Here is a 23,481-nt window from a genome sequence, read left to right as displayed (position 1 = left end):
TTTCGTCCATGTTTGAAAGCTGTAATGAGGTCAGGAGCTGAGTGACCCTGGCAGAACCCAAACTGAGCGTCTGCGAACAGGTTATTGCTCAGTAAAGTGCTACTTGATTGCACTGTTGATGACTCCTTCCGTCAGTTTGCTGATGATGGAAATAAACTGACAGGGAAGGAATTATGTCCTGTTTACTGTCCCCTTAAATGTCAGCCATCTCCTGGGGAAAGCAGCCCTTTAATTGTGAACATTAGGAAAGAGATGATCCTTTAAGCCAGGCAAATAAATATGTCAAGCTGAGGGAGCAAAGGATGTCAATGTCTTTAAGAGATAGCGAAACCTGGGCGAACATTTGCAGAGCCTGCACCCTCCCTGGATTCATTTCCTTTCTCTAGTTATTGCAAGTCACCAATTGAAGGTCAGACTGAGAAAATAAAGTGTTTTACTCACAGATGTTGGAGACAGGGAGATGATTTAGTCTGTGTGCAGCTCAAGCTCATTCAGGGTTGGAGGAACAACAGCTTTGCTCGGCAGAAACCTCCATGTCCAATTTCCGCATTGAGACAATGGGGGAGCTCTGATTGGCGGAGGAGCAGAGTCCTTCCGGTCCTCCAATCTTCCTATTGGTCACAACTCAGCAGTGTCACCGGAGGTGAGCTCCCTCTGCACATGCGCAGAGTCCCCTCTCCCTGAGACCATGCGCAGTCCCGGGTGGGGAGAGAGGCAGTCATCGATAGCCGGAACTGTCAGCCAGTTGCTTGGAAACCTTGTCTCCAGGATGGGTCGGGGAGGGGAGAAAAATGGACGGGGGCGGGGCTCCTGTATCCGCGCGCGGGGCGAGTGCACTCAAATGCAGTGACGTCACTGCGGAATGGATTTATTCCTATTGGTTGATTTAAAGGACGAGCATCTTTGTGATGTCACAATGTGGAGGTTGGACAATGAGTTTCAGACTAAAACTTCCTCCTCTGGGCAACATCTGGGAGCAAATCAATGTCTCCCCTTTCAGAAGATCATAAGATATAGGAGCAGAATTATGCCATTTGGCCCATCGAGTCCGCTCCGCCATTTGATCATCGCTTATCTCATCCTGGCCTTATCTCCACTGTCCTGAGAGTTCTTCAGAACCCTTCAACCGATTAAAAGTCTAACTCCTCCCTAAATGTACTCACTGTCCCAGCTCCACCGCACTCTGGGGTAGTGAATTCCACAGATTCACAGCACGTGGGAGAAGCAGTTTCTCCTCAACTCTGTTTTGAATTTGCTACCTCTTATCCAAAGACTATTACCTCTCGTTCTTGAATGCCCCACAAGAGGCAGCAGCCGCTCCAAGTCTACTTTATCTTTCCATTTCTTGTCTCATTCTGGGGGGGATGTTGGTGACTTGCAGCAACTGAAGAGAAAGGAAGTGAATCCAGTCTATGTTGCACACATTTTGAGTTCAGTAATATAGACATATTTCTGTCTTGCAGCCTGCATGGAGATTTTCAGGCCTGTCCAGGACGGGAAGCAGTGAGAATGGATCTGCCAGTCAGACTGAATCAGCACCTTTAGAGAATTGGGAGGATGAATATTACATACAGCAGAGTGAGAATGGAGAGAGTGTGTTGGATGGCGATTTACAGCTTTTGAGGAATGAGAGAGGAACGAATGTTTCATAGGAACTAGAATTGTCTGTTCTTAATTTCCATTAGGTTTACAGGTTTACAGCTTCCGCAATGAGACAATGGGGGAGTTCTGATTGGCGGAGGAGCAGAGTCCTTCCGGTCCTCCAATCATCCCATTGGTCACAACTCAGCAGTAAGGTCTGCGGATGTGAGCTCACGTGTATATGCACAGCTGCCCCTGTCGCTCAGACATGCGCAGTCCCGGGCCAGGGGAGAGGAAATCATCGATAGCCGGAGCTGTCAGTCGGTTGCCTGGAAACTGTATCGAGGAAGTGTTGGGGGAGGGGAACAAAAGGTGGGGGCGGGGCTCCCGTGTCCGCGCGCTGGGCGTGTGTGCTCTAACGCAATGACGTCAGTGCGGAGCGGATTTATTCCTATTGGCTGATTTGGAGGACGAGCTCCTTTGTGATGTCACACTGTGGAGGTTGGACAATGAGTTTCAGACTAAACTTCCTCCTCTGGGCAACATCTGGGAGCAAATCAATGTATCCCCCTTTCATAAGATCATAAGATATAGGAGCAGAATTAGGCCATTTGGCCCATCGAGTCTGCTCTGCCATTCGATGATGGCTGATTTCATCCTGGCCTTATCTCTACCATCCTGAGATTTCTCCATAACCCTAAACCCGATTTAAAATCTGTCTAACTCCTCCCTACATTTACTCCTGTCCCAGCTCCACCGCATTCTGGGGTCGTGAATTCCACAGATCCACAGCCCTTGGGAGAAGCAGCTTCTCTTCAACTCTGTTTTGAATTTGCTACCTCTTCTCGTTCTCGAATGCCCCACAATAGGGAGCAGCTGCTCCAAGTCCACTTTATCTTTCCATTTCTTGTCTCATTCTGGGGGGGACGTTGGTGACTTGCAGCAACTGAAGAGAAAGGAAGTGAATCCAGTCTATGTTGCACACATTTTGAGTTCAGTAATATCGACATATTTCTGTCTGGCAGTCTGCATGGAGATTTTCAGGCCTGTCCAGGACGGGAAGCAGTGAGAATGGATCTGCCAGTCAGACTGAATCAGCACCTTTAGAGAATTGGGAGGATGAATATTACATACAGCAGAGTGAGAATGGAGAGAGTGTGTTGGATGGCGATTTACAGCTTTTGAGGAATGAGAGAGGAACGAATGTTTCATAGGAACTAGAATTGTCTGTTCTTAATTTCCATTAGGTTTACAGGTTTACAGGTGGGCAGCACGGTAGCATTGTGGATAGCACAAATGCTTCACAGCTCCAGGGTCCCAGGTTCGATTCCGGCTTGGGTCACTGTCTGTGCGGAGTCTGCACATCCTCCCCGTGTGTGCATGGGTTTCCTCCGGGTGCTCCGGTTTCCTCCCACAGTCCAAAGATGTGCGGGTTAGGTGGATTGGCCATGCTAAATTGCCCATAGTGTCCAAGGTTGCCCTTAGTGTTGGGTGGGGTTGCTGGGCTGTGGGGATAGGGTGGAGGTGTGGACCTTGGGTGGGGTGCTCTTTCCAAGAGCCGGTGCAGACTCGATGGGCCGAATGGCCTCCTTCTGCACTGTAAATTCTATGATTCTATGATTAGATGATTATTTACCGAAAAAAAGACTTCAGGATTTGGAAGAGTCACTTGGTTATGGGCAGCATGGTGGCACGGTGGTTAGCACTGTTGATTCACAGTTCCAGGGTGCCAAGTTCGATTCCCGGCTTGGGTCACTGCAGAGTCTACATGTTCTCCTCGTGTCTACATGTGTTTCTTCCGGGTGCTCCGGTTTCCTCCCACAAGTCCCGAAAGGCACGCTGTTAGGTAATTTGGACATTCTGAATTCTCCCTCAGTGTACCCGAACAGGTGCCAGAATGTAGCGACTAGGGGCTTTTCACGGTAATTTCATTGTAGCGTTAATGTAAGCCGACTTGTGACAATATAGATTATTATTATTAATCAGGACCTGAATATCATTAGTAGAACCATCGCTGCAAAAGATACTTCTGGAGTTAAGGATTGCCAGTCAGGCAAAGGAATCGAATGGAAGTAAACACAGGAAAGAAGAATCACATTGGGCTGGTTCCAGGAGAATTGAGTGACAACTTCAGCGACAAAACCATGGAGTGTGATTTTTGATTGTGTTAAAAGTAAAAGGGCAACGTTCTATTTATAGTTTATGGGATACGTTCCCTATAAAAATAGTGTTCAGGCATTGTTATTTTTCGTTTGTTTGTTGCAGTAAAAGTCATAAACTTGAAGTTTTTGTCTTATGATTCTTTAGTTTGTTCACTGGGTTTAGAATTTATCTTTTGAAGTTATTGATCTTTTCAGAGATCTTACGCAGTTGGTCTTGAGTCACAAGTTTCAACTTCCCATTTAAGCCTCAGGCAACTTGCTGTCTCTCTGTTCCTCATGTCAATGACAGCCCAGTAACAGAGCTGAGGGCTGGAGATGCTCTGATCCCTTGTCAGAGCTGGAATCAGTAGAAAGAACCATAGTTTCAGGTTGAGCTGTGTGTTAGCTGCCCGACCATGATGACCATATATAAATAGCTAACCAGGTAATAGGTTGTGATGAGGGTTTATAAACAGACCCTGGGTAGACGAGTTAACTGAAGGTGTGGGTTTGTCAGCTGTACAGTGAAACCAGGCTTCCAACAGCCACAGAGACCTGTAATATTGGACACTGGGTTTAACCCTGTTCTGTATTAAACAGACCTATCTGATACTGGGTTATTGTGATAGTTAATCTGACCCTTAATTCATTCAATTCCAAAAGTGAATAACATTGATTCAAGTACAGTGATTACTCTGTTAATCTGTGAACAAAGTGGTGTCAGTTCATGAAGATGTGTCTGAACTCAATTTCATTACTTATTTTTGTTACTGACTAGGGTCTCTCCCACTCTCGCTCTCTCCTCTCCCCTCTCTCTCCTGCCTCCCTCAGTCCCTGGTGCTCCTCTCTCTGGTGCCTCTCTTGCCTTCTGTCTCACTGTTCTCCCTCTCCTGTCTCAGTCTCTGGTGCTCCTCTCTTCTCTTTGGTGCCTTTCCCTCTGCTGCCTCTCTCTCTCTCCTCAATGCTGAGGAAGGCAGGTGGGGGCAGCCCAATGGCACAGTGGTTAGCATTGTTGCCTCACGGCACCGATGTTCCAGGTTTGATCCCGGCTCTGGGTCACTGTCCGTGTGGAGTTTGCACATGAAATGAAATGAAAATGAAAAATGAAATTCACCCTTGTTTGCATGGGTTTTGCCCCCACAACCCAAAGATGCGCAGGGTAGATGGATTGGCCACAATAAATTGCCCTTTACTTGGAATTTATTAATTGGTTACTCTACGTTTATATTTTAAAAAAGGAAGGCTGGTGGGATAGTTTCCTTTGGTAGCCGAGGGCCAAGAATATAAGAGCAGGGAGATTGTGCTGGAACTGGATCAAACACCAGTTAGACCACAGCCGGAGCACTGTGGACATTTCTGGTCACCACATTACAGGAAGGATGTGATCACTCGAGAGAGGCTGCAGAGGGGATTTATGATGATGTTTTACGGGATGGAGAATTTTAACGATGAGGAAAGATTGGAGAGGCTGGGGTTGTTCTCATTGGAACAGAGGAGGCTGAAGGGAGATTGAATTGAGTTGTGTGTAATTCTGAGGGGCTCAGATAGAGTGAATATTCCCCTCAGCAGAGTCCAACCCCTGCAGTCAAACATGAAGTCGCTGGTGTGTCAGGAAGTGGGATGGGTGAATGACTCTCTATCCGCACAGAGAACACGGAAACAGCAGCTCCCCAGCTTGAACTCGCTGGTGTGTCAACAGGCTGGAGGATTGGCTGAATTCCTTCCCACTCCTGGAACATTTTTCAATGTCCTCTCCCCAGTGCCAGCAGGCTGCCTGACTGAGTGAAGCTCTGTCCACAGACAGAGCAGATGAATGGCCTGTCGTTAATATGGAGATGCTGGTGTCATATTGATATTGTTCATTCCGGGGACTTCCGGTGACAACATGTCGGTGGATGTCACTCGTTAGGTGGCTCCTGCGAGAGTCTCGGACTTTTGGACGTTTATGTCTGGTTTTGGGACAGCTTTTAGATGAGTTGTTGTGGGAAGTCATAAGGAGGCTGACGAAGTCCCAGAGGAAAGGTGCTGGAAAGAAGGGGGTGAGCGAAGGTCCGCCGGCGAGTGCTGCTGTGAGTCCTGCAGGAAGGAAGGTGGCGGGGGCTGGGTCGTCGGGTGGGGCCGCTCCCCTCACCGGGGAAACTCTGACCGAGGTGATGTCAGAGCTTCAGACATAAGTAGATATTACCCCTTTGAACTGAATTGGCCACATTCCTCTCGGAGGTCTGTTCTATTCTCTGAGCCTCACCCATTTGTCCCGGTTGATCCTCGGTCGTCGCTGAAACGGAATCTTTGATGCTTGGTTCTTATTCTCCTTCTGACCCGTGTCCCAGACAGGTCAAATTTACTCTACTTCGAACTGTCGAATGACATCTTTCTTCTAACCACAGATCCATTCTTCAGACATTGTGGTTCAAGGTGTCAACTCAGGTTCTGCTCGGCATTTCATTGGTGGTTTGGGAGGCTCTGAAAGTGGTCGTAAGGGGGGAGGTGATCCTGTTTCAGGCCAAGGTGGATAGGAAGGAGAGGGAGGAATGCCAACAACTGATGGAAGAGATTTTGGAGGTGGATGGGAGGTAGGTGGGGGACCTGGACCCAGGGCTCCTGGCAAAGAGAAAGGAGTTACAGGCGAGGTTTGACCTATTGTGCACAGGGAAAGTGGTGCATCAGCTGAGAAGGTTCAGGTGCGGGACAGGATGGAGGAGTTGGTGGCGGCTCCGGAACAGATTAATAAGGTGTTTGAGAGAGTTAGGGAGGAAAGGGCGGCTAGGCAGCAGCTGGTCGACTCCATACTGGAGGTAGACCGTAAATACTCCGAGGCCCCGACCGTAGAGCTCCTAGCGGAGAGGAAAGAGCTACAAAGGAACTTTGACCTGCTCTCCACCAGGAAAGCAGTGCACCAAATCCGCCAAGCACGTGGGAAAAACGGGGCCTGGAAGCACCACTAGTACTGGGAGAGATCATGGACAGCATTAGCTCCATGCGGCGGGGAAGGCACCGGGACCAGACGGGTTCCCGGCGGACTTCTACAAAAATCTGCGACAGCACTGGCCCCGCACCTGCGGGCGATATTTACAGACTCGCTGGCTAAGGCACACTGCCACCCGCGCTAGCACAGGCCTCAATCTCGCTGATACCTAAGAAAGACAAAGCCCCAACGGAATGTGGGTCATACAGACCCATCTCAATGCTGAACGCGGATGCCAAAATACTGGCCAAAATCCTAGCCAAAAGGCTAGAAGACTGTGTACCTGAGGTGGTCGCAGAGGACCAGACGGGCTTTGTCAAAGGTAGACAGCTTACCTCGAACATCAGACGCCTGTTGAACGTGATAATGACCCTCTCCGGGGAGAGAACACCAGAGGTAATCGTCTCCCTAGACGCAGAAAAGGCCTTCGACAGAGTCGAATGGAAATACCTCAGAGGTACTGGAGCGGTTCGGGCATGGAACAGGGTTCACCTCCTAGGTAAAGCTCCTATAAAATAATGAAAAAAGTGAAAATCGCTTATTGTCACAAGTAGGCTTCAAATGAAGTTACTGTGAAAAGCCCCTAGTCGCCACATTCCGGCGCCTGTTCGGGGAGGCTGGGACGACAACGCTCCTATGGCGAGCGTACGGACCAACAATACCAACTCCCGATACTTCCAGCTGCACAGGGGCACCAGACAAGGATGCCCACTGTCCCCGCTGCTGTTCTCTCTAGCGATCGAACACTAGCAATCGCGCTCAGAGCAGCAAAAAGCTGGAGGGGATCCGAAGGGGAGGCAGAGAGCACAGAGTCTCACTCTATGCAGATGACCTGCTCCTCTACATTTTGGACCCACAGAGCAGCATGGACGGAATCATCGCGCTCCTGAAAGAGTTTCGCGCCTTCTCGGGCTACAAACTCAACATAAGCAAAAGCGAGATCTTCCCCGTACACCCACAAGTAAGTGGGGCAGCACTAACGGGACTGCCGTTTAAACAAGTCTAACACAAATTCCGCTACCTGGGGATCCAAATAGCCCATGACTGGAAAGGGATCCACAAATGGAACCTCACCAGTCTGACAGAGGAAGTAAAAAAGGACCTGCAAAGATGGAACACACTCCCACTCTCCCTCGCGGGGAGGGTCCAGACGATCAAAATGAATGTCCTGCCCAGGTACCTCTTCCTACTTAGATCCATTCCGATCTACATCCCCAAGGCCTTTTTCAAAGCGCTGGACAAATTAATCATGGCGTTCGTATGGGGGGGGAAAAATGCTCGGATCCCAAGGAAGGTCCTACAAAAAACAAAATCCAGGGGGGGCTAGCCCTCCCAAACCTACAATTCTCCCACTGGGCGGCGGCGACGACCGAGCGAATAAAGAGATGGATCAAGAAGCCAGAAGCCGAGTTGGTGCGCGCGGAAGAGGCCTCCTGCAGGGGGACCTCCCTCCGGGCCTTCGCCACGGCAGCACCCCCAACCCCACCCAAAAAACACTCCAGCAGTCTGGTGGTGATAGCCACCCTCCAATCCTGGAACCAACAACGGCAGCAATTTGGCCTGTCCAGAATGTCGGACAAAGCTCCCATCTGCAACAACTATAGGTTCACACCAGTGCTGACTGACGCCACCTTCAAAAGGTGGGGGCAGGACGGAGGGAGACTGACAGTCAGGGACCTATGCATGGACGGCAGGATCGCAACACTGGACGAACTGACAGAGAAATTCCAGCTAGCCAGGGGGAACTAACTAAGGTATCTACAGCTCAAAACCTTCCAACGAAAGAAGACAAGGATGTACCACAACCGCCACGACAGACATTACTGGAAGAACTACTAGACGCAAGCATACTAGGTAAAGGAAACTGTAGTGACATGTATGACCGACTGATAGAAAGGGCCGACACCGTACTGGACGCAACAAGAAAGAAATGGGAGGAGGACGGGACTGAGATAGGGCGGGGTCTCTGGAGCGAAGCACTGCATAGAGTCAACTCCACCTCCACGTGCGCACGGCTCAGCCTGACACAGCTAAAAGTGGTACATAGAGCCCACTTAACAAGAGCCCGTATGAGCAGGTCCTTCCCGGAGGTGGAGGATAGATGTGAACGGTGTCAAGGAGGCCCGGCCAACCAAGCCCACATGTTCTGGTCTTTACCCAGGCTTGCAGGGTACTGGACAGCCTTCTTCGACGCATTGTCCAAAGTGATGGGGGTGAGGGTGGAGCCATGCCCGAAAGTGGTGGTTTTTGGGGTATCAGACCAGCCAGGTCTATTCCTGGGGAGGAGGGCGGACGCCCTTGCCTTTGCCTCCCTGATCGCCCGCCGGAGAATCCTGTTCGGCTGGTGGTCAGCAGCACCACCCAAAGCTGCAGACTGGCTGTCCGACCTCTCGGAATCTCTCCAAATGGAGAAAATCAAATTCGCCATCCGAGGGTCAGACGACAGCTTCCACAGAACGTGGGAGCCATTCACCCAATTGTTCCGGGACCTGTTTGAGGCCAACGAACAAGAGGAAGAATAGCCAGGTAGCCAAGAATCAGGGGAAAGTGGCCAAAGCATGAAAGGGAGAGATAGACTGGGGGGGGGGGGGAAGACACACACACACACGACACAGCTAAACCTAAGAGGAAAGTAAGGCGAACCACGGGAAGGGGGGAGGGGAGGGATTCAGGCTGATTGACAGATTCACGCTCACTGCTTCCTGTCCTGGACACAGAGACCTGAAAATATTCATGCAGGCTGCCAGACAGATAGATGTCGATATTACTGGATGGAAAATGTGTGTAATATACAGACTGTATTCACTTACTTTCTCTCCCAATTTTCCTGAAGGTGCTGATCAACAAATCTAAACTCACTAAAATCTGTACAAGAACATAAGAACTAGGAGCAGGAGTAGGCCATCTGGCCCCTCGAGCCTGCTCCACCATTCAATGAGATCATGGCTGATCTTTTGTGGACTCAGCTCCACTTTCCGGCCCAAACACCATAACCCTTAATCCCTTTATTCTTAAAAAAACTATCTATCTTTATCTTAAAAACATTTAATGAAGGAGCCTCTACTACTTCACTGGGCAAGGAATTCCATAGGTTCACAACCCTTTGGGTGAAGAAGTTCCTCCTAAACTCAGTCCTAAATCTACTTCCCCTTATTTTGAGGCTATTCCCCCTAGTTCTGCTTTCACCCGCCAGTGGAAACAACCTGCCCGCATCTATCCTATCCATTCCCTTCATAATCTTATATGTTTCTATAAGATCCCCCCCTCATCCTTCTAAATTCCAACGAGTACTGTCCCTGTCTACTCAACCTCTCCTCGTAATCCAACCCCTTCTGCTCTGGGATTAACCTAGTGAATCTCCTCTGCACGCACTCCAGTGCCAGTACGTCCTTTCTCAAGTAAGGAGACCAAAACTGAACACAATACTCCAGGTGTGGCCTCACGAACACCTTACACAATTGCAGCAGAACCTCCTTAGTCTTAAACTCCATCCCTCTAGCAATGAAGGACAAAATTCCATTTGCCTTCTTAATCACCTGTTGCACCTGTAAGCCAACTTTTTGCGACTCATGTACTAGCACACCCAGGTCTCTCTGCACAGCAGCATGTTTTAATATTTTATCATTTAAATAGTAATCTCTTTTGCTGTTATTCCTACCAAAGTGGATAACCTCACACTTGCTGGTGTCTCAGCAGAAGTGTTGACCGAGTGAATCCCTTCTCACACACGGTGCAGGTGAATGGCCTCTCCCCAGTGTGAACTCGCTGGTGTGCCTGCAGATTGGGTAGCTGAGTGAATCTCTTTTCACAGTCAGAGCAAATGAACGGCCCCTCTCCAGTGTGAATTCGCTGGTGTCTCTGCAGGTGGGATAACCGAGTGAATCCCTTCCCACAGTCAGAGCAGGTGAACGGCCTCTCCCCAGTGTGAACTCGGTGTGCCTGTAGGTTGCTTATTTGAGTGAATCCCTTTCCACACTGAGAGCAGGTGAACGGCCTCTCTCCGGTATGCAGGAGCTGGTGTGTCAGCAGATGGGATGAGATTCAAAACATCTTTGTGCAGTGGGAGCAGCTGAACGGTCTCTCCCTAGTGTGAACTTGTTGGTGTGTCAGCAGTCTGGAAGAAGTACTGAACCCCTCCCACACGTGGAGCAGGTGACTGGCCTCTCCCCGACATGGACTGGCTGGTGCTTCTTCAGATTAGATAACTTAGCGAATCCCTTCTCACACTGAGAGCAGGTGAACGGCCTCTCCCCAGTGTGAATGCGTCGATGAGTTTCCAGTGCTGATGGGAATCTGAATCCCTTCCCACAGTCCCCACATTTCCATGGTTTCTCCAGGGTGGGGGTGTCCTTGTGTCTCTCCAGGTTGGACAATCAGTTGAAGGCTCACACAGATCTCCCCGCTGTTTTTTTCAGGCTGTGTAACTGGTTAAAGCTCTTTTCAGTCAGTGCTCTGGAACACTCTCATTCAGGTATGTATGTCTCAGTGAGTTTCCAGTCACACTGATGGTTAAAACCATCTGAAGCAGAAAGAATAGACTAAACTTTTTCCTTCTCGATTCAAAGGCCGATGATATTCAAGTCCCAGTGAATTGAGTGAATCTGTCAAATCGAGACGCGAGGTTTGGTTTGAGATTTCTGTCTGTAATTCTTCCTCTTCTGATATCCTGTAAGAGGAGTTTACAAAATACATCATTGTCAGTATAGGATAGAGATTCAGAACAGACATTTCTGGTTTCTATGGTCCTCTCTCATTTCCCCAAACCTGTAAATCGCCATCCCACACACACCCTCCATTCTCACTCTGCTGTATCTAATATTCACCCTCCCAATTCTCCTGAAGGTGCTGATTCAGGCTGATTGACAGATCCATGCTCACTGCTTCCTGTCCAGGACAAAGAGACCTGGAAATCTTCAAGCGGACTGCCAGCCTAACGGAAATATGTAACAGGACTAAAATTGTGTTTAATGTATAGGATTGTTCCAGTTGGTTAAGATATAGGAGGTAGTGATTGATCATGAGCTGGAATTTTCTGCCTATGAACGTCCTCAAGCAGAGATGATCAATAATTTCTAACTGAATTAGATGGACGCTGCAGGGTTACTTTTGTCAATAATAAAGATTATTATCCTCCTGTAACCAAAGACTATCCTCCTCACTATTTACCACCACCAATTTTCACACAATCCGGGAATATACTTAGAGACCTGGGCCAACCTTTGCAGAGTCTGCACCCTCCCTGGATTCACTTCCTTTTCCTTCAGAACCAGAGTCCTTCCGGTCTTCCAACTGCTCCCATTGGTCAACACCTCAGCAGAAAGGTCAGGAGGTGGGATCTTCCTGCACATGTGCAGCTTCCCATCGCTCCCAAATTCATGCGCAGTCCGGGCCGCCCGCCCGGCGAATGGAGCGGTTTCACCACCGCAGGGGATTATGGGGGCTATGACCGCCATTACTCATCCTGAGTCCAGTCTCCAAACTCCTTGGAATAGGTTGAAATGGGGGGGGGGGGGGGGGGGGGGGCGCACGAATGACCCCACCCTGACACACAGTACATATGGGTAGTCAGTGGAGTTGATTGTGGCGCCCCCTTAGCAAAACAGCTTGTTAATTTAAGGTGTAAAGATTTCGACGCCTGGGTGAAATATTTTTTGGGGGGGAGGAGGGGGAGGGGAGGGGAGGGCACAATAGATTAGTGTGACACTGAACTAGAGAGTCAGCGCCTTCAGGGGAGGAGATTTTGGGGGAAAGCAGGAGGAGATAATGGGATGAATTAGTGTTGAAATCAATAGGAAGGAGAGAATATCTGGGGAATGAGATGTAGAATTTGTGTCACATCACGGTCTTGGACAACCTTCATGAAACTTTCTTTTACAATTTTCCTGGAATATCCTTGACGTATTTTATTAAGTCAAATGTGCTATCAAAGAGGGCAGCACGGTGGTGCAGTGGTTAGCACTGCTGCCAACGGTGCTGAGGACCTGGGTTTGATCCCGGCCCTGGGTCACTGTCGATGTGGAGTTTGCACATTCTCCCCGTGTTTGCATGGGTTTCACCCCCATAATCCAAAGATGTGAGGGTTAGGTGGATTGGCCACATTCAATTGCCCCTTAATTGGAAAAAATATAATTGGGTACTCTATGTTTTTTTTAAATGTGCTGTCCAAATGAAAATTAATGTTTTATTGAGGACGGCCACTTGAACTCCCCGACTACTCCCAAACACCAAGTACCTGTTCATGAACAGTCTGATTAACTATCTAATTCATACAACCCAGCCCACCCATTCTCAGTGAGTCTTCATTTCTCAATGTTCACAATGAGTAGGCTTGGTCACTTTTCTCTCCTCAAAATACAAGACTGATGGGCTAATTGAGGTCATTAAAATTATCAAAGCTTATGATAAACACAGTGGATGTTTCCCACTTGTAGGGGTAAGAGCAAAACTTAATTCAGGAGAAACGTCTTTCCAGACAGTAATGAGAATGTGGAACCCACTACCAGTGAGTGGAGGTGAATAACATTGATACATTGAAGAGGAAGCTGGATGAACACATGAAGGAGAAATAAACAGACGGACACACTGATAGAGTCAGATGGGAAAGCATGGGAGGAGGATGAAGTGAAGTAGAAATACTAGCAGAGATTGGTTGGGCTGAATGGCCTGTTTCTGTGCTGTATATTCAATGTAATTTAACCTGGTATTGCCTTTAACTCTGACATAGTCCATTCCAGGCTAAAGAGAGAAGTTTCACTCACAGAACGTTTCAGATCATTGTTTCCAGCTATTGTCCAATCAATGCCTTTGTCAGTCTGGTGTCTCAGTGAGTTGCTGAGGTAATAAATTCAACTACAAACATCAAATGTGATGTCTTCTGATATATCTTTGAAGAGCAGATCTTTTTCAAGTGGACTGAATTGGTTATATTTTCTCGGTCACAGTCCTTTCCGGCAACAATTATTTTTTATCAGTCTTATTTAAATTATGGAGTTTGTTTTATACAGTAAGAAGTCTCACAACACCAGGTTAAAGTCCAACAGGTTTATTGGAAATCAAAAGTTTTCGGCGCACTGCTCCTTCATCAGGTGAAGTGAGCAGTGCTCAGAAATCTTGTGATTTTAAATAAAGCTGTTGGACTTTATCTTGGTGCTGTGAGACTTCTTACTATGCCCACCCCAGTCCAACGCCGGCATCTCCACATGTTTTATACAGGACAAAGCACCAGCTTGTTGAGTACCCCGTCCACCACCCGAAACAGTGACTCCCTTGACCTCCAGAGCACAATGGTAGCATTGTGTGTACCATCTACAAGATATTTCACGGTACCACAGTGATAGGGCAGGGCATTAGCACAATAATAGGGGCAGGACGTTAGCACAGTAATAGGGGCAGCACGGTAGCACAGTGGTTAGCACAGTTGTTCCACAGCTCCAGGGTCCCAGGTTCGATTCCAGGCTTGGGTATTGTTTGTGCGGAGTCTGCACATCCTCCCCGTGTGTGCGTGGATTTCCTCTGCGTGCTCTGGTTTCCTCCCAGAGTCCAAAGATGTGCAGGTTAGGTGGATTGGCCAAAGTAAATTGCCCTTAGTGTCCAAAAAGGTTAGGTGGGTTTACGGGGACAGGGTGGAAGCGTGGGCTTAAGTGAGATGTTCTTTCCAAAGCCAGTGCAGACTCGATGGGCTGAATGGCTTCCTTCTGCACTGTAAATTCAATGATTTATGAGCTCACCAGGGCTCCTTCGACATCACCTTCTAAACCCATAACCTTGACTGTCATGAAGGACAAGGGCAGCAAACTCATGGGAACAGCACCAACCACTCTGTGTGGCAGCGAGCTCCACATTCTCACCACTCTTGTCCTTCTCTTCTCCTTCATCTGTTCATCCAGTCTCCCCTGATCCTTTGCTTTGTTGTGAGTTTTCTGTATTTAACACGAAAGTACTTGGAAATGAGTAATTTCCACAACACGTGCTTTTACAGAGCAGCATGACGAGGAGAGAGTCTCTCCCATGGAATTGAAATTCACATCAGCAACAAAATGCAATCGGCATGAAAAATGCCTCCACAACCGAGCAACTTAATTGAGAATACAGACCCTGGGATTTCAAGATGAAACCCCTTCATCTCTTACATGACTTATCAAAGTCCGTAATATATTTATCCATGGATGACCACCTATTTCCTGAAATCTATCAAAGGTTAACAATGCTTCATATGCTTCCAACAACTCATCTTTTTTATACGACTTATCCAAAACGGTAATGGAATATCCAATCAGTTTTCAGTATCCAAATCATTCTCAACGAATTCCGAAAATACTTTCCTCATAACCTTGTATTTTGCTGTTAATGATGAAGCCAAAGCCCTATCCAGCACCAAAGTTTAGTGTTGATCCTCTGCTACCATGTTATTCAAAATAGTACCTTACAATAGCAGGTTAAAGTCCAACACGTTTGTTTCCAATCGTTTCATCAGGTGACTTGCCTGATGAAGGAGGTGTGCTCCGAAAGCTAGTGATTCGAAACAAACCTGTTGGACTTTAACCTGGTGTTGTAAGACTTCCTACTGTGCTCACCCCAGTCCAACGCCGGCATCTCCACATCATTCAAAATAATGTCTGCAGAGGAAGAATCGATCGAAAGCTGAGTCGTACTTTGAACAGGTTTATTTCTAAAACAACAGAAACGCAGATACTCTCCCAGTTCCCCACCCTCACCCTTATCCCATCTACCCTATCCCCACCCTCCCACGCCCAGTTCTCCTCCCCTGAAGGTGCTGACTCTTTCCTAATGTTCACAATTAAAGGGCTGGTTTCCCCAGGAGATGGCTGACATTTGAGGGGACAGTAAATTAATATCAGAGAGAGAAATTTCTACTGTTGTTATATGGTACAGATTAGATCTATCATTGATGGTTCTGTAATAAAATATATTTGTTATTATTTCTAGTTTTGTGATGTAGTTGTGTATCTATGTTTTATTTTTCCAGTCATAGAGTGATTATAGCACAGAAGGAGTCTATTCATTAATTTGAAACCATACCGAATCTGCTGAGCAAACCAGTCAGTACAATTGTACCTCTATATCCATGTTCCCTTGTAAGTTTAGTTCCTTCATGCTCCCAAGCTATTTCATTTTGAAATCAATAATCATCGCAGCTTCCACCAACCTCATAGGCAGGAAGTTAGAAGTCCTGACAACTCGCTCCGAAATAAAGTTTCTCCCGCACACCCATCTCTAATCAAGCAATACAGTTCGGCTGCACAGTGGTACAGCTGCTCACAATGCCAGAGACACAGGTTCGATTCCAGCCTTGGATGTGACTTGGGTGACATATCCTTTTGGTAATATGGTGACCAGAATTGTAGGCAATATTCCACGTGTGGCCTAACTAAGGTTCTGTACAGCTGCAGCATGACTTGCCAATTTTTATACTCAATGCCCGACCAATGAAGACAAGCATGCCGTCTGCCTTCTTAGCTCCTTATCCACCTGCGTTGCCACTTTCAGTGATGTTTATTGTAATTTCCCAATCTACCACAACTTGCCCCTCAGACCATGACAGTTTCCCTCTGCGAGAAACACCCAGATAAATTAGGCAAAAGAACCATGTAACCACCGTAGCCCATCTTCATGGCAATGTGGCTGCTTTGGGAACTAAATATCTTCCAACATGCAGACACCTTTTCATTCTGTGCTCCTCGTCACACATGGAACCAGGTAATCGCAACGAGGCTCAAAAATGGTCAGCCCACCGGAGGCAGAGGTGTTAGACCGGCCAGTCCAGCAGAAAGAAACCCTCCAATCATCACCATTCACCAGATGTCAGAATGAACAAAATGCAGCCCTGGATGTCAGTGAGAGCAGAAACAATCACAACGGAGCCAACATCTGTAATTTATTGTGAACTTGTTGGAGTCACAACAAGTGTGATGAATCACAACCCCCACCCCACATTGAGAGCAGATGAATGGTCTCTCCCCAGAATTAACTCACTAGTGTCTCCGTAGTTGGGACGGATCATTGAATGTCTCCCCTGCTCAGAGCAGGTGAATGGCTTCTTCTAGGTGTGAACTCGCTGGTGTTCCTGCAGGGCGTATGGATATCTGAATCCCTTCTCTCACTAAGAACAGGTTAACGCCGTCTCCCCTGTGAACTCGCTGGTGTCTCCGCAGGTTGGATAACTGAGTGAATCCCTTCCCACACTGAGAGCAGGTGAACGGCCTCTCCCCAGTGTGAACGCGCTGGTGTATCTGCAGGTTCGATGAAGTAGTGAATCCCTTCTCACACTGAGAGCAGGTGAACGGCCTCTCCCCAGTGTGAATTCGCTGGTGTTTCCGCAGGTTCGATGAAGTAGCGAATCCCTTCTCACACTGAGAGCATGTGAACGGCTTTTCCCCAGTGTGAACTCGCTGATGTATCTGCAGGTTCGATGAAGTAGTGAATCCCTTCTCACACTGAGAGCAGGTGAATGGCCTCTCCCCAGTGTGAAGTCGCTGATGTTTCTGCAGGCTCTTTAAAGTAATGAATCCTTTCACACACTGAGAGCAAGTGAGCAGCCTCTCCCCAGTGTGAACTAGCTGGTGTGTCCGCAGGCTCGAAGAAATAGTGAATCCCTTCTCACACTGAGAGGTGAGCGGCCTCTCCCCAGTGTGAACCTGCTGATGCGTCCGCAGGTTCGATGAATCAGTGAATCCCTTCTCACACTGAGAGCAAGTGAACGGCCTCTCCCCAGTGTGAATGCGTCGATGAGCTTCTAGCTGAGATGGGAATCTGAATCCCTTCCCACAGTCCCCACATTTCCACCGTTTCGCCATGTTTTGGGTCTCCTTTAGTCTCTCCAGGTTTGACAATAAGTTGAAGCCTCGTCCACACAAAGAACACGTGTACGGACTCTCCCCGCTGTGAATGGTGTGATGTTTTTTCAGGCTGCGTAACTGGTTAAAGCTCTTTCCACATTCAGTGCTCTGGAACACACTCACTCGGGTGTGTGTGTCTCAGTGCTTTTCCAGTCACACTGATGGTTAAAATCTTTTGAAGCCGACAGAACAGACAAACATTTCTCCTTCCAGATTCAAAGTCCGGTGATATTCAGCTCCAAGGAATTGAGAGACTCAGTCAGATCGAGACGTGACTTTTGAGATTTCTGTCTGTAATTCCTCCTCTTCTAATATCCTGTAAAAACAATTTACAAAAGACATCACTGTCAGTACAGGATAGAAATTCAGAACAGACAATTCTAGTTCCTAGAGAACATTCTTTCCTCTCTCATTCCCCAAAAGCTGTAAATCTCCATCCCACACACTCTCCCTCCATTCTCACTCTGCTGTATCTGTTGCAGGGGCTATTTACCACAGGGCTAAATCACTGGCTTTGAAAGCAGACCAAGGCAGTCCAGCAGAACGGTTCAATTCCCGTAACAGCCTCCCCGAACAGGCGCTGGAATGTGGTGACTAGGGGTTTTTCACAGTAACTTCATTGAAGCCTACTTGGGACAATAAAACAATTTTCTTCTTTTCTTCTTCTTCTAATATTCACCCTCCCAATTCTCCTGAAGGTGCTGATTCAGGCTGATTGACAGATCCATGCTCACTGCTTCCTGTCCTGGTCACAGAGATCATAACAAATAGGAGCTGCAGTCAGCCATTCGGCCCATCAAGCATGCTCATTTATTCTGTAGGATCATTGGCTGGTCTATGTCAGCAACATTCTCAGTGTTATTGACCAGAGGCTGAGTGTGCTGGCTTAATATCTGTGAGCTCAGGAGGCCGAGCTGTAAAACACCAAGGAAAGGATCGACGATCCTGAGGAGGGAATCCTGAATGTTGAGCAAGATGCCTCCTCGGGGAGGCAAGAATTAAATCCTTGGAAAACCGGCTGAGTGATGTGGTGGACTCCTGGAAAACTTGGAGAACCGAGGGTCAGAGAAAGAATATCCGAGTCGTCGGCCTGCCAGAAGGTGTGGAGGGTAAGGCTCCCATTGGGTTCTTCGAGGACCGGCTGCCACATTTTCTCAAGCTGGATGTGAAGCCTGGGTGTTTCAAATTAGAAAGGGCCTCGGATCCTGTCTTTGAGTCTGAGGGATAGTTTTCATCCCAGGCCTGTAATCATTCACTTCCACAACTTGAAAGATCACCAGAGGGTCCTGGAGACGGGCAAGGTGAGGTGGGAACTGGCTCCATGAGGAAGTGAGGATTTTTCGGCAGCCACACAAACGAAGCATCGAGGCTTCAATGAAATCTGAAGGGAACTCAAGGCCGCGGGAGTGAATTATGTCGCTTTATAGGTCCAACGCCGGCATCTCCACATCAAGAAGGGTGTTGACCGTGGCACATTACGAGATCAAGTCTTTCGATAATCCGACTACTGTCTTGGTCTTCGCTAAATCCTTGAAGGGCAAGGATAGGAGCGATGATTTGCAGCTCAGACTAACTCAGGCTCTAATCTGAACTCTTTCCCTATCATGGTGTTGTTGTCTGAAATTGTTATCTTTTATCCTGTTGAAGGGAGTTGTTATTCTGTGAGAGCCGATTGAATGTCTTCTTCTCCTCGAGTGTTGCAGGGACTCGGATTATCTTATCTCAGTTATGGTAGATGTGCCGTGTGCTGATTATCCATCATCTTTCTTCTATTATCCGAGCGGTAATCATTTTTTATAAAAATATATTTTTATTCAAATTTTTAACATATTTTCAACACGGGTCACTTCCTTCCCCTTACAGAGAAAAGAAAAACAAAGAACACATAAGTAAACATCTTACAACTACATCGCGAATTCCCCCAAGATACAAACCCCCCATTAAGCAATAATAAACACAGTAGTAAACACAAAGTACACCCTCCCGGGTTGCTGCTGCTGCTGACCACCTCCGAGAAAGTCTAGGAACGGTTGCCACCTCCTGAAGAACCCCTGCACCGACCCTCTCAAGGCAAATGTTACCCTCTCCAATTTAATGAATCCTGCCATGTTGCTGACCCAGGCTTCCACGCTTGGGGGGCTCGCATCCTTCCACTGCAGCAGAATCCTCCGCTGGGCTACCAGGGACGCAAAGGCTAGAATACCGGCCTCTTTCGCCTCCTGCACTCCCGGCTCATCCGATACCCCAAATAGTGCTAACCCCCAGTTCGGCTTAACCCGGGTGTTCACCACCTTAGAACAGTCCTCGCAATGCCCCTCCAGAACCCATCCAGCACCGGGCACGCCCAGAACATATGGACGTGATTTGCTGGGCCCCCCCGAGCACCTCCCACAACTGTCCTCCACCCCAAAGAACCTGCTCAGCCTCGCCCCTGTCATATGCACTCTGTGAAGATCCGAGCATTAATCATGGCAGAACCGAGTGGCGCCATTGCCGAAGGGTGGGTGTTGAGGTCTTCACGGCTGGGTCTAAAATGCGGGAGGGACATTCGATCCCCAATCCCTTGTTGGCCCTTCTTTTCTTCTCATTTTGGAGAAGGTATCCTGAGGGTAACGACAGTCTGGCCGTGGGGTTAATCCTTCGGGTCCTCAGTCTTATTGAGGAATGTCCCCTTGGATCTATTGTGGTGGTGATTCTTTTGTATTTTTGTTATTTTGGGAGGGTTTATGTGTTGCTAACTTTATCCTACTCTGGTACAGACGGGGCTTTTATCTGTGAAAGGAGTAGTTTGGGGAAACTTTGGTGCCTGTGGTGGAAAGTGAGTTGGAGGAGGGGGTAATAGGGCACGCCCGATTGTGGTGTGAAAATCTGTTCCTGTTCTCTCTGTCGTCTAGCTAATGGTAGCAGTTAATCTGCAAATTTTCTCAGGGAATGTATGGGGCATCCATCACCCTATCAGAAGGAAAAAGATCCTCTCCTTTCTTAAGGAGAAAATTGACATAGCTTTTGTTATAACCTGCCTGTTTACCATTGGCTGGAGACTAATGACAATCCCATAATCCTGTGGGAGTATGAGCTTCCCCAATGAGGGGGCCGGAGAAATCATTAGCAGATTCCCTGTATAAATAAAGCTGGCTAGTTTGGAACCAGCCAGGAAGGAGTGAGCAGCAAGCAAAGTTGCTGCTATTGTGTATATATATATTATTGTAAATAAATGTTATTTCTTTGTATCCTTAAAACTTGTGCTGGATTCTTCGTGGCCCTCGCAAAACTGGCAATGAGGGTTAAAGTGAATAGCTGTCTACACTGCTGAAGCCACCTCCCTGGATTTTTGTTGGATACAGGTTGGAAGTTATTTTCTATTACACCATGTATGGACGTTTGGATGTTTTTGATGCTGCGCTGGAAAGCTGGAACCAGTATGCACAACGGATGCATTACTATTTCCGGGCTTCCAATATCACCGAAAACGAGCGCCAGGTGGTCATATTGCTCACCGCCTGCGGCCCGCATATGTTTGGGGTGATTAGGAGACTTACGTACCCACCTGCGGCAGACACCAAAACGTTTGATGAACTTGTGAACTTAGTGGGCAACATTTTTTTTTTTTTTTTAATATATTTATTAAAGTTTTTTAACACAACTTTTCTCCCTTCCTCCCCCCCCCCCCCCCCCCTAACAAAAAAAAACGAGAAATCGCACAGAGCAAGATGTATACATGGCAAAATGATATATTTACACAGCTTTGTACACTGGCCCTCACCCGTACATGCCAGTTTCCCCAACCCTTCATGTTATCTCTTGCTCATCCACCCTCCCAGGCAGTCCCCCCCTCCCAGGACGTCCCCCCCCAAAAAAAAGGTTGCTGCTGCTGCTGACCAACCTTCCTCTAACTCTCCGCGAGATAGTCTAGGAACGGTTGCCGTGGGGCAACATTTTAACCCAACCCCGTCCACGATAGTCCAACGTTATCGGTTTAATACCGCTGAGAGGACCCCAGGAAAATCCCTTGCCGACATTCTATCCAAGGCTACGCAAGATTGCGGAGTACTGTGACTATGGTGAGACCTTGTCAGAAATGTTACGAGACCGTTTGGCTTGCGGTATTAACAATGCGGCCACCCAGAGAAAGTTGATAGCTGAGCCAACATTGACTTTTCAACATGCCATTCAAATAGTATTGTCACGAGAGAGCGCAGAATGAGGAGTGCAAGAGCTACAGGGAATGGAGGTGCATGTCTTGGGGCGCAACCACCCCTTCCGTCCAAAAACGTCCCCCAGAACTCCTGCGGTACCTTGGGCGAGGCGACGTCCGGATCGACGCCAGTGGCTGTTGGACATTCCTCCCCGAAGGGAGCCTTCTCCAGAACCAATGGATGAGGAGCCATGTCCATGTCAGACATCGGACGCCGGTCTGGGGGCGCCAGAGGCGCCGTCTCTCTGACCGAAACTGGGACCAGCCCAGGGGCCGTACCTTCTATGTGGATGAACCTGCGGCGACTACTCCTGAGGATGTGGAGACGGAGGACGACTGCCTGCAGCTGCATTGTGTGGCAGCTCCCCATGTGGCCCCTTTAAGGTGACAGTAAGGGTCAATGGTCACCCGCTTGAGATGGAGTTGGACACTGGCACAGCGGTCTCCGTGATCGCCCAGAGGACATTCGACCGCATGAAGCAGGGTATACAGACCCTTACATTAACTGACACACAGGCCAGGTTGGCCACCTACACGGGGGAACCATTGGACAGCGCAGGAACTACGATGACCCCTGTTGTTTATGGACGCCAGGAGGGGCGTCTCCCACTTATCGTGGTGCGCGGCCATGGGCCCAGCCTGTTGGTCAGGACTGGTTGCGCCATTTGCTCTTGCAGTGGCAGCACATCCTCCAAACAGTTTCTGGAGGGTTGACTGAGGTGCTAAGACGATACCCAGATGTATTCCAGCCCGGGTTGGGGAAAATAAAAAGGGCCATAGCCCATATCCAAGTTGAACCAGGAGCCACGCTGCACTATTTCCGGGCCCGCCCGGTGCTTTACGCCTTGCTCGAGAAGGTAGAAGGGGAGCTCACTTGTTTGGAGACTTTGGGTATTATCAGGCCCATCCGTTTCGCTGATTGGGCAGCACCAATTGTACCTGTAATGAAGCCAGGTGCCACAGTTCGCTTGTGCGGCGACTATAATCTTAGTGAATACGGCTTCCCGACTCGACCAATATCCAATGCCTCGCATAGAGGATCTCGACGCGAAGCTTGCAGGCGGACTCTCATTCACAAAATTAGACATGAGTCACGCCTATCTACAGTTGGAGCTGGACCCTGCCTCCCGACCATATGTAACAATTAATATACACCGGGGCCTGTATGAATATACACGTTTGCCCTTTGGAGTATCCTCTGCCTGCGCTATTTTTCAACGCGTTATGGAGTGCATTTTGAGAGGTTTACCGCGTGTCGCTGTCTACTTAAACGACGTTTTGATTACAGAGACGTGGGAGCAGAAACATTTGAAAATTCTGGAGGCTGTCCTCAAGATGTTTTTCGGAGGCTGGAGTCCGTTTACGTCGCACAAAGTGCGTCTTTCAGGCGAAGGAAGTAGTCGACCTGGGTTATCGGGTGGACCGCGAAGGTTTGCACCCCGTTGCAGAGGTGCGCACTATTCAACAGGCCCCCGCCCCGACTGACACTTTGCATCTTCATTGTTTTCTCGGCCTCGTAAACTATTACGGGAAGTTGCTCCCCAATCTGGCAACTACGCTGGCCCCGTTGCACCTTCTGCTAAAGGAAAATCACACCTGGGTTTGGGGTCAGCCGCAAGAAACCGCTTTCCGGCGGGTAAAGCAACAATTGTCGTCGTCTGGGTTACTAACCCACTATGATCCTGGAAAGCCTTTGCTCGTCACATGTGATGCATCCCCGTATGGTATTGGGGCCGTCCTACC

The 23,481-nt window shown here is 48.4% G+C and overlaps 1 protein-coding gene across 2 annotated transcripts in view; it reads right to left on the bottom strand.

The window, feature by feature from the left end:
- LOC140420108 (uncharacterized) overlaps positions 1–23,481 on the bottom strand; it is a 36,360-nt gene that overhangs the window by 5,990 nt on the left and 6,889 nt on the right. Inside the window, exon 2 of one of the 2 annotated variants that reach the window (XR_011946189.1) lies at positions 10,346–11,353. Coding sequence is in view for 1 of the 2 variants with exons in the window: in XM_072504126.1 (XP_072360227.1) it covers positions 16,725–17,501 (777 nt within the window). In the remaining variant the exon portion in view is untranslated. Of the gene's footprint in view, positions 1–10,345; positions 11,354–16,561; positions 17,860–23,481 lie in introns of those variants that run through there. The other variant, XM_072504126.1, reaches the window with a different exon arrangement.

Source organism: Scyliorhinus torazame, chromosome 5 (genome assembly GCF_047496885.1).
Source record: "Scyliorhinus torazame isolate Kashiwa2021f chromosome 5, sScyTor2.1, whole genome shotgun sequence".
Classification (NCBI taxonomy): domain Eukaryota; kingdom Metazoa; phylum Chordata; class Chondrichthyes; order Carcharhiniformes; family Scyliorhinidae; genus Scyliorhinus; species Scyliorhinus torazame.
Note: the sequence above shows the minus strand (reverse complement) of the source record. Positions and strands in the feature narration are given on the sequence as shown.